Raw genomic sequence first — 12,196 nt, 5'->3', positions numbered from 1 at the left:
AAATACTTAAACATCCATACTCAACGCAAATAATAAAGCGGTATTTCATAAAACCCTTTTTCTAGTAAATTTTCCTCTTATTTTGGGCGATCACAGCGCCGCGGCCGCGTCTACGAGACTTCTTTTGTGGCAAGTTTGTGGCGCGCGCTCTATGCTCAAAATCGAATTACTGTACTGTACCCTCGGAGCAATTATCAAGACTGTACCGTATTACTTGCTCTGTGGTAGTGTTATTCATTCTCAAGCTCCATTCTCCAAGTCGCCATTCAGTGCAGAGCAGCTCATTGTGCAGCTCATTGCTCATTACTCAATGCTCATCAAGTCATCAGTCATCGCTCATCAGTCAATCGCGCAACACCGGCCGTTGTAGTGGACTGTAGGGGTCACTATAACTGCTCGCCGGCTTTTTTGCGTTCTAGATAACTTGCAATTTATTGCTTCTACATTTTCATTTTTTACAGACTCGATCTGTGAAAGTGCAAACCAAACTAAGTGCCGGAACCGTGCATAGTTTTTTAAATTAATCGAACTTATTTTCGAGGTAAGATATTTAACAGTGCATCTATGAAACCTATATGAAAGCGCTTGGGCGCCGGTTTAGGTCTTTTCTTGGTATTTCGTCCACGTGTGAACTGCATACGTGGTGAAAGTGTGAAATTGTCAATATTTAATGAAAACAATAAAATAAACAATTGAATCCCAATCGTCAAGAATCGATCCCATAAATTTTTATTGTGTAATTAACGATTCTCTTACGTCAGTCTTCAGAGATCTAATTCTCGGTCTGTGATTGTTATTTGTTAAGTATAGATTGACATGCCATTAGTTCCGCGCATTTAGCCAATATTGTGTTGCTATTTGCTGCCTAGTGTATTTAGAAAATGAAAATGGGTCAAAATTCTACTAGGTACATTCAAAATTTATCTATCTTACCAGCTACTATTATTGTTACTAGTATTCAACTTGTTATAAAATATATTTTTTATAAATGAAATTTGAACAATTATTTAATTGCTCTTCTGATCAGATTATTTTTTTTACATTGAAGGCAATTTGGACAACTTTGGCAACTTTGGCAGAGTCAGAGTAAATTGAAACAATATTTAAATTGTTATACTATGTTTAGATAATTTTGTGGTAAGGTCTTACCACAAAATAAGAGTCTTACTTTAAACCAGGGATCTGTCACTTTAATAGTTGTATATGTGAAATACGAAAACCATATTAAAGAGAACCCGCATTTAATGTTAAAGCCTGTCTAAAGTTTTTTGTGTTAAAACAGATTTTAATATAATATGTGTCAACGGACTGGAGATGGCACTCATATATTACATGCTCAGCTTGAAATATTCATTCACCAGTTACTAGCCACTTGCCCTGTTTTTTTTTCATGTTTTTAATTTTATAACATTTTATAATAATTATCGTAATCTAAGCACCAGAAATCCAATAAACCAAAAATCAGTAAAATAATTATCAGCTGTTCTTTAGTTTTTATTTGTTAAATTAAAAATATTTCTTACAATCTTAAAGTGATTGATGTAACTGAAAACCTCAATTGGGCTAAATTCTTGCAAGTTAGTATTAATTAAAAAATTTAAATGTTAATGGAATTAAATCTTTTTTTCTGGAGTATAGCAAATATTTTTTTACTGGTACCTGAATTACTGCCAGTTGTTAAAATAATGAAATACTTTTTACTATTATGTATAAAAGATTATAAGTGACATAATCAATAGACACTTAAGTTGTAAACCACTCTTGATGACGAGTTCAGTTAATACTTAAAAATGGTAGTTTATCTAGCCGTTAAATATCCACCTCTAATTATATTATTTCCTTAATACATATTAAATGTTTTTATTTCTATGATTAAAAATTAAAAAGTATGTGAAGTCAAATTCCATAATTAACATTATAAATGGTGTTCATTCTCAAATTTAAATTCATTCAATAACAAACTATAACAAGCAAAATGCTTGCTCCTGGCTTGACATGAGATAAAATTAACACTAGGTACAGATGTAGAGATGCCAGAGATCACTTGTAGTGATTAGGATCTATAACTATATGAGCGCCATAAATAACTTTTTATTCATAGTTATTTAGTTTTTGTAATAGAATCTATACCTATGTGTACCATGTAGAACTTTTCATTCATTCATTTGGTTTTTTATTCATAGGTTTGATACTTATTTCATTTTTTCAAATTCTTACTGCATAGGATACAAAGCCTCAAACATTAAAATGTTTATCATTATTACAGATGGTTTAACACTATCAGTATTATGTCTGGGCAGCGTCTATAGTCACCAACAAATGTTGCGCAATTTGGTCTTGTTATTGAACTAACATTACAATTCTAGGGCAAGGTGAAATATGTTCCGAGATATTTAGACGCCATACATTTTTAACCCAAAATCTATGTACCCAAGTTATTAGTGTAAAGAAAATTGATTTAGTACAAGTCTTCAATGATCTTTGAAGGTTGAAACAATTTGTGTTCTACATCGAAAATAAAACAATTTTTATATAATTACATAAAATTGTTTGTAAATACCCTTGCATGTACTCCATAATTTAACAGTCACCACACTTAATAGGCCTAATAATTGCTAGGTACCTAATAATTGTTATTGGTGGCCAGATTCGTACATTGTACATTTGCGAATTAAATATCGTAATGGTCTTCTTGTAGACAAATATTTTGCGTGTGTAATCTGTTCGAGTCCTCACTCGAACAAACACAAATTTTTATTATAAATAACTCTGAATGCTGAATAGGTACAGATATTCCCTGCGTATCTCATAATATTCATGAGGTATAAATTCCGTGGAAGTTTCGAGAAAATTTTCCATTGCTGGTGAAAACCGAACTAATCCTTATTTGGAAGTTGGAACTCGTAATACTTACTATGTTATACAACATACTTTGGCATCTCCCACATCTCCCCATCAATTCTCTACACGTAAATAAATTTACCTAGGTACCTAATAAATAGCAAAATGCATATTTTATGAGAAAGAAGCGTAGAACAGAATTATATCGTTATCAGTTGTTAATGGTATTAATTAGATCCTTATCTTGTTGGTTCTAGATATCGATCTTGCGTCAGCCCACGCAATTTTCAGGGAACGTATCAGGTACGTTCCAGGGGAAACTTTTGACCTTGGGAAAGAAATTCAATGAAAAGTTCAAATACCCGGTTGTTATGGCTTATTTCTCAATAACAGGAATTATATTTTCCTCAAAGCATTGAGCAATAGTTTGATTAACAATTAGGTACTTTATAACCAGGATTTTGTTTATTTAGCCATTTTCGGATAAACAATTCTGTTGAAATGTGTATTCGTGTGAAAATTTTATTTTTGGACTAGAATTTTCTAGAATAATTGACGAGATGTCTTCCATAGGTATGGAGTGGGAAGGGCCGCCCAAGCAAGGCTTGTACGACCCTCAGAACGAGCACGAGGCCTGTGGAGTTGGTTTTGTTGTTGCTATCGACGGAAAACGTACTCATAAAGTAAGTTTTACGCATAAACTAGGAAGATGTAAACTAACAGCATTCTAGAAAGATATCTAGTGATTGTAAATCTGTATCTATAGCACTAATGACCTGGTTCTGAAATCTGTGTCTTGCTAGACAATTTTAGAATCGACATACACTTTTTAAAACAACGAGAATAATCAGCAGGTTCGTTTGTGTCCCAGTTAACTCGAATGTGTTTAATTCACCTTTGGGTCTAAATATTTTATTGGTCAGTGATATTTTAAAATGGCATTCCACATCATAACAAGTCACATTTTCCTTCCATTTAATGTATTCTGAATCTACTTACCTGATTATTTTTATTGTTCATTAAGAGTTATCCTTGTATCTACAATATTTTAAGGAAAGATATGTAGGTTACGAATGAACTCAAATCTCCTAGACTGATTTCAAAAATTCCTTTCCCATTACCGACCTACTCGACAACAAGAAACAAAGACTATCTTCTATGGATATTTGCTGTTTTTGGTATAATTTTAAATGATTTTCTTTAGATCGTCCGCGATGCCGAAGTCCTCGCGAAACGTATGGAGCACCGCGGCGCCTGCGCGTGTGACAATGACACCGGCGATGGTGCTGGTGTTCTAACTGCTATTCCGCACCAGTTCTATTGTGCTCAGTTGAGGTAAGATAGGCTATGTTAATTATATAAACAATTAATGAAAGTTTGGCATCTTATGTATAGAGCGACGGCTATAGGCACTTGTTGGATTTCTTGCAACAGTGAACACACTTTTCACCATTTCAAACGAAGTTTTTATTGAATATGTATTAGTTTAGGATAGGGTAGTAAAGCGAATTTGATTTTGCACCGATGAAAATTGATATTTTATTTAATTATTTACAAGAGCATATCAACGTTATGAATCACAGTCTTATCCTTAATTCAACTGTCAACAACGAACCATTTTAAACACAACGAACTTCCGAGAACAGACTTTGCTGTCGTGGCGTTGAACTTGTCCAACCTTTCCTGTTAGCAAAATCAATACCAATCTTGTCACGTTACGTAACTCTACTTATAAGAGTAAAATCGAATAAAAGTTTCACTTGGCACAATGCCAGAACCGATCGGACCCTAAATTTGTTTGGCAAGTTGCCAACCCTGGCTTGACAGGAAATCTATAGCTACTCGTGTAACTGGAGCATAGCTGTGAACAATTTAGTACTTAGTACAATACCTAGATAGTTTTACATCAGTTTCAAGAGTATATTGGCAAGGGATTAAAGTGCATTGTTAACACATTTAAAACGTTATGTACATGTTTGGTTTAAAAAAAATCTGTGAAATTTTAATAAGATCGAAAAAATCTAACTCTGATAATCGATTAGGAATTTTCTCTTCAGTTACGTTTATCTCGTGTTATCTTATCAGTTGTTGAATAATTATAAAATTAGAAACCGGCTATGCAGCCTTAGCAAAATGCGTAGATGTTTTTAACCTAAATCCGTATGAGAATTTGAGACAACATATTTTGAAGGACGATTTTTTGTCTAAAATTTATGCCATTTTAAATGGAATTTTTTATAGTTATGGAAAGAAACAAAACAGCATTAGCTAGTAAATAATCATGCGGAAAATAAACCTTCACCTTTTAATTAAAATTCATACTAACCTGATGGCGCAGGTACACTTATCTATGCATATTATGTACGTAAGACGTAACATACAATGATATCTCCACGGAATTAAAGGAAACTGTATGCGAAAACAAATAGCATAATAAAACACTAATAATAAATAAACGGAGTATGTCAACTGCGTAGTTGGTCGCAATCAGGGCCTATTCAGATCTATTATCTACTTGTTGCATTGGGTCACCAATTTAGCTGACTTTCATTCGCTGAAATTACAGGCTATATGGGGCATTGATTTGTTTTTTGTTCGCGTGACTATTTGCGAGCGGTTCTGTGATTGGTCAATATTGCATATTTAAATTTAACATTTTGCAATCTTAGTTTCTAGGAAACTGTTTTTGAAATCATTGTAAACTTTAAGACTTAAATAAATTGATAAACATTCAATAGAACAAATGATACTTTGAATATTTATCCTGTTTACAAATTGCTTTATATTAGGCATATTATTGAAATAAATTTCTAGTTACTGTTACGTCTAAAATTTTGATAGAGGATAGAAAATATCAAAATCCGTAATAACATTGACCTATAACTATCCTTCCTTTTTCACACATTTGTCTATATAAATAGTTGTACATACATGCGACGAATTTAAGATTGATCCGGATTGTAGTATAACGATGCTAATAATAGGCCAGTGGAAATTAACATTAAATTCGCAAAGCACGATGTAGATTTGAATTTTTGGTATGTTGTTTGGATCAGTTAGGGTGATGTAAATCCCAATTTGCAACTTCGAAAAAGTTGTGCTCGCTGCGCACCACGTGATAAACTGCGAAAATTTTGGACTTTTTTCACTTTTTGCTCTAAAAGTCATAAACTATGCGTTTCCGACAAGTATGATTCAGTACATAAATTAAGGTTATTAAATTTGCAACAATTTAAGCCTAACCGCAGCTCTCTAAACCTTATAACGACTAAACTGTGGCCATTCGAAGATGGTTCATTTTTCTCGAAATATTGAAATTTTTAGTTTTGCTCCCGTTTGAAGCAAAATATTGGCAAAAACCGCTCGTTCTATGAGAAGTTCGTATAATAAAGTTGTAGTGCATTTAATTTTCTTTCATAAGAGCATAGAACAAAGTCTGTGAGACAAATATTTCACACACAATATCTGAAAAACAAAAAGAAGGTAGAAATAGATTTTTAAAGAATTGAAACTGAGAGCATATAAAATCATAAAAAGAATAATACTTTTTCATTTGCAGGATAGGTAATTAACAAAAGTACAAAATTTGGGAAAGTAGGAAAAAAGATTATACGCAAATAATAAACTGCGAAAATTTTGGACTTTTTTCACTTTTTGCTCTAAAAGTCATAAACTATGCGTTTCCGACAAGTATCATTCAGTACATAAATTAAGGTTATTAAATTTGCAACAATTTAAGCCTAATTAAAGCTCTCTTTCTAAATCTTATAGCGACTAAACTGTGGCCATTCGAAGATGGTTCATTTTTCCCGAAATATTGAAATTTTTAGTTTTGCTCCCGTTTGAAGCAAAATATTGGCAAAAACCGCTCGTTCTATGAGAAGGTCGTATAATAAAGTTGTAGTGCATTTAATTTTCTTTCATTAGAGCATAGAACAAAGTCTATGAGACAAATAGTTCACTCACAATATCTGAAAAACAAAAATAAGGTAGAAATAGATTTTTAAAGAATTGAAACTGAGGGCATATAAAATCATAAAAAGGATAATACTTTTTCATTTGCAGTATAAGTAATTAACAAAATTACAAATCTAATTAAATTTGCAACAATTTAAGCCAAACCGCAGCTCTCTAAACCTTATAACAACTAAGCTGTGGCCTTTCAAAGATAGTCAGTTTTTCCCGAAAATTTCAAATTTTTAGTTTTGCTCCCGTTTGAACCAAAATATTGGCAAAAACCGCTCGTTCTATGAGAAAGTCGTATAATAAAGTTGTAGTGCATTTAATTTTCTTTCATTAGAGCATAGAACAAAGTCTGTGAGACAAATAGTTCACTCACAATATCTGAAAAACAAAAAGAAGGCAGAAATAGATTTTTAAAGAATTGAAACTGAGGGCATATAAAATCATAAAAAGGATAATACTTTTTCATTTGCAGGATAGGTAATTAACAAAATTAAATTTTCTACAACTTTATTTTATGACCTTCTCATAGAACGAGCGGTTTTGCCAATATTTTGGTTCAAACGGGAGCAAAACTAAAAATTTGAAAATTTCGGGAAAAACTGACTATCTTTGAAAGGCCACAGCTTAGTTGTTATAAGGTTTAGAGAGCTGCGGTTAGGCTTAAATTGTTGCAAATTTAATTATCTTTGTAATTTTGTTAATTACCTATCCTGCAAATGAAAAAGTATTATCCTTTTTATGATTTTATATGCCCTCAGTTTCAATTCTTTAAAAATCTATTTCTACCTTCTTTTTGTTTTTCAGATATTGTGAGTGAACTATTTGTCTCACAGACTTTGTTCTATGCTCTTATGAAAGAAAATTAAATGCACTACAACTTTATTATACGAACTTCTCATAGAACGAGCGGTTTTTGCCAATATTTTGCTTCAAACGGGAGCAAAACTAAAAATTTCAATATTTCGAGAAAAATGAACCATCTTCGAATGGCCACAGTTTAGTCGTTATAAGGTTTAGAGAGCTGCGGTTAGGCTTAAATTGTTGCAAATTTAATAACCTTAATTTATGTACTGAATCATACTTGTCGGAAACGCATAGTTTATGACTTTTAGAGCAAAAAGTGAAAAAAGTCCAAAATTTTCGCAGTTTATCACGTGGTGCGCAGCGAGCACAACTTTTTCGAAGTTGCAAATTGGGATTTACATCACCCTAACTGATCCAAACAACATACCAAAAATTCAAATCTACATCGTGCTTTGCGAATTTAGGGTTTTTTAGTGTCGATTTCTACTGGCCTAATAATTGCTAAATAATATGATGTGATATCATTTACACAGATACAGGTATTTTTTATTGTTGTACAGTCAGAATATAAAATTCAACAATTAATTCAAGATTATATTTCATACATTCTTGTTTTAGTTTCATATTCTGTTCTCATACAGATATAGAAAATTTTAGATAATTAAAGTCCCTGTTATGTGTTGCCTCAGCGCCTATTCATATACATAACTATATTTCGTCTGGTGTTTATCGCATAGTCACATTTGCTACATAGGTACACATAGAACACAATTATATTTTGGCAGAGTTACCACAAAATAAGATGCGTTTAATCAGTTTAAACGATATGAATGGAAATCTTAATTTTTGATTGATTGTCGTAGGTTTATATTAATAAAATAATGCTTTAATTTTTACTGTTAACTGTACTCTATCTAAAGTATCTAGACTTGGCGTTTTTGCATACAGAAATTATCGTGTCGTGCACATGTAATTTACTTCTTCTTATTACGCTTCGTCTTTTAAATAGATTTTCAAGGACAAATTTCTACTCCTATTTGCATAAGATTATTAGCTGTACTTTTTGCAAATTGCAAATTTCACTATTCAATGTTATTGCAAGTAAAATCTAATATTTTTATGGAAAACCTGATTTTAATATATTTCATCCTAAAAATGTTTTGCAAAATCATATTAACGCGTAGGTATTTTTTTATAAAACAATTTTTTTTCTACAAATAAATACAAGTTTTGCGTTATTAATGTAAATGTAAATAAAGCAACTGTGGCACAGTATGGGGGAGGCCTACGTCCAACAGTGGACTTATCCGGGCTGAATGGATGGATGGGATGGATGGAAATAAAGTTTGAACCAGATTGATACATTTTCGCAAGAAAACGCAACTCTCCAAGAGCGGTTTAATAATGTTATTGGAATCAACTCTAACATATAGAATTATAACGTTCAATAGAACATCTATTATTACACTGAACTTGAAAACGTTTGTAAGTAATGAAAACCGATATTCTGTGGCTACGACGCCATGTTACTAATTACTACCGTTCAAGGTAAGCATTCATAAGATCGTGTTAAATGACACCACAGACTATGTAAAGATAATATACAATAATTTAGCGGAAAGGAATAATGTAAACGATAAGAAAAAAGCCTTTTAGCAACGTTCGGTCGATCAACTGATTGTGTAAGCCATTTTGTAATTTGCCGTGTCTTATTAATATGCAGAATATGTCAAGTATGAATGCAATAAATTATTTTTATATGCATTTTAGTCTCACTAGATTTACGAATTTACGTGAGAACGGCTTACTATGAAGGAATACTTTTTTAACCGAATTAAATTAGGGCACTTGAGTAAGTGGTTAATTCTAATTTGATAGAATATTCCCATAGCCGTGTTTCAATTCCCACTTATTGCGTCGGAACACAGCCAAGAATCGACTGTGACACATTAATTAAAATTAATTGAACATTTATCATCAATATAATAATATGTACTAAGTACCTAGTAACGTATATTTGGAAAAGGATTACAGCATTAGCTAATTATATAATATTTGATTAGATATACAGAAAACAACAAAATTGATAAGTATATTTAGTATTTATTGTAATCGAAAGTTTTTGTTTCATTACGAAAGTTAACATGAATTTAAAACGACTTTCAAGACTTGAAGTAGAACGAAATTGCGATCGCCCTTATGATTTCCAGTTTATGTGAAAATAATTCGGTTTTAAACTTTGTAAAACGCTTTATTGAATGAATGAATGAATAGTACGTATACATACATATATATACATATATATACATATATATACATATATATACATCATGTACGTATTATGCAACCCAGCTCTAAGTTAAATAGACGAGGAGCCCGTTTATCACCCTAAGCAATATATTTAGCTCTATTCTATTGCATTGTATGGGATCGTGATATTGAATATTTCACCTAGGGATTTATAGGTTCAATCTGCACGTTAGGAGATGTTTTAAAACCGTTTTATTTTCAGGTATTTGATATGTGTATTTCCATACTAGAAACGTTGCTTGATCTGTAGAAGCTTCAATTAAACGAGTTTTATACTAACTATAGGAACATTTATTTACTTTTACGTACAAGAGTTATATTGCTTCCTGGCTAAGGTGCACATGCAACGCACATGTAAATTTATCTTATCATAATTAAATAATTGTCGTAGATCTCCTCATAAATATTTATCTATATTGTATATTGACTTGATAATGCTTTTAATGACTTGTGATTACCTCCCCCAAGGCCATCTTTGTATATTATTGTAATGTGGTCATAAATACATAAAAAGTTAAAGTGCAATAAATACAGAGTAATGTATATATTTATTACTAACTAAAAGTATAATCTTTTCGGGCTTTTAAATATTAGGACATATAATTTTACATGCTCTGGGATATAGATACAAAGGTATAGCTTTCGTTTCATTCATGTTCCTTATATATTCTGCTATTATTTTGGAACATTTTTAAATTTATCAATTTGAACTATGATTGCTTTTGTACAAAGTTCTAACATGGCAATAGGCATCAGCTTCATTTAGTACATAAGAAGGTACCACAAACGGTGTACCTACATCTAACAGTTGTCTGATGTAGGGTGTTTCTATTCCTTTGGTAATTAACAAGATTGTTGCGTTAATATGTTAAACGTGTAACACTAATCTGTTTATATTTCATATTATATGTAGATATGCGTAAACGGTAACCGTAAGTACTTTGGTACATAAAACGGAAAATATCTGTCAATAAGACGAGAAATCATTATAATCTGTGTAAGTAGATAAGGCAAATGTCGTGACCGACATGTGATGTAGGCTAATGAAACTAAAGCCTGGTTTTATTATCTCGTAAAGTGTGTATATAGTCGAGGTACAGGTGTATATGGTTTCTTGCATCCTAATTATATTCCAATATGGGGTATACAGACATTAGTGGTTGGGTAGTCTAATATCCATTTTTAGGTGTAAAACTCTTTTAAGTTACTTATGTACCCAACGAGCTCAAAATTGAAAGACTCATACAAACTTATCGTAAGTATAATCTCCAATACAATTATTGCAGACATTACAATACGTAATATCATATATCGATTACTATCTGTTCTCACGATATTCCGAAGTCAAAGTGATCAATGGATTAGTGTCATATTTGTCATTAAAATGTGAATTGTTATTCGTTAGATAAGATTATTTTTGGGGGGAGGCTATTACCGTCTGTCTGCTTATTTCTACTCTAATCTTCCAATCGGTAAAATTCCTAATCTAATATACCTACATGTAGGTAACATCTACAAATATCGTGTCGCGATAATTGGCGCCACTAATTAATTATACGATGTTGCTTTAATAATCCTGGTGAAATTTTGTATGTTGTTATATTTGCAAAATGGATTTTACGCAATTGAGAAATAAATAAGAAAGATTTCCAGTATTCTGCGCAATGTTAAAATTGTAGACTGAATTATAAAAATCACTAATTGATTTTCCATTTCAGCAGACCGTATAGAAACGTGCTTGTTTATTTTATATACTAGCTGCGCCCTACGGTTTCACCCGCATGGCTCCGCTCCAGTTGGTCTTAGCGTAATGATATACATATATTATATAGCCTATAGCCATCGTCGATAAATGGGCTATCTAACACTGAAATAATTTTTCAAATCGGACCAGTAGTTCCTGAGATTAGCGCGTTCAAACAAACTCTTCAGCTTTATAATATTAGTACATATAGATTTTTATTTGTGTTGCAATAGACTTTTTATTTTCCTTGTCTCTTCATCCTAAAAATAATCTTTTAAATAACAATTTATTTATCATATCTCCGCCGGCAGAGGCGAGCCTTTCCCCATTGCGGCAGCTCAAGCTGAGATTTGAGTCTCACAGGAGAGATAGATGTCCCTTAGACCCTCTGCAACACATACCTAGATTAGCAATAGAGCTTGCCAAAAATAAGCTCTAGAAGCCCTCCTGGGCTAACAGCGATCCTACACAAAAATAAAAACATAAATGTTCTATAAATATACTGCTTCAATAAATATCTACGCATCACGT

The 12,196-nt window shown here is 32.1% G+C and overlaps 1 protein-coding gene across 1 annotated transcript in view; it reads left to right on the top strand.

Annotated features, from left to right (window-relative positions):
- The first annotated feature begins 325 nt into the window (after positions 1–325).
- LOC149484371 (uncharacterized) overlaps positions 326–12,196 on the top strand; it is a 51,628-nt gene continuing 39,757 nt past the window's right edge. The window contains exons 1-3 of the mRNA XM_089700491.1: positions 326–541; positions 3,415–3,524; positions 4,046–4,176. Coding sequence (XP_089556617.1) covers positions 3,417–3,524; positions 4,046–4,176 — 239 coding nt within the window. The 5' untranslated portion in view covers positions 326–541; positions 3,415–3,416. The remainder of the gene's footprint in view (positions 542–3,414; positions 3,525–4,045; positions 4,177–12,196) is intronic.

This window comes from Colias philodice, chromosome 11, assembly GCF_061535455.1.
Source record: "Colias philodice isolate Cphi_HAF_F1 chromosome 11, ilColPhil1 Martin Lab GWU primary, whole genome shotgun sequence".
Classification (NCBI taxonomy): domain Eukaryota; kingdom Metazoa; phylum Arthropoda; class Insecta; order Lepidoptera; family Pieridae; genus Colias; species Colias philodice.
The sequence above is the reverse complement of the archived record's forward strand: the minus strand, read 5'-3'. Positions and strand labels throughout refer to the sequence as shown.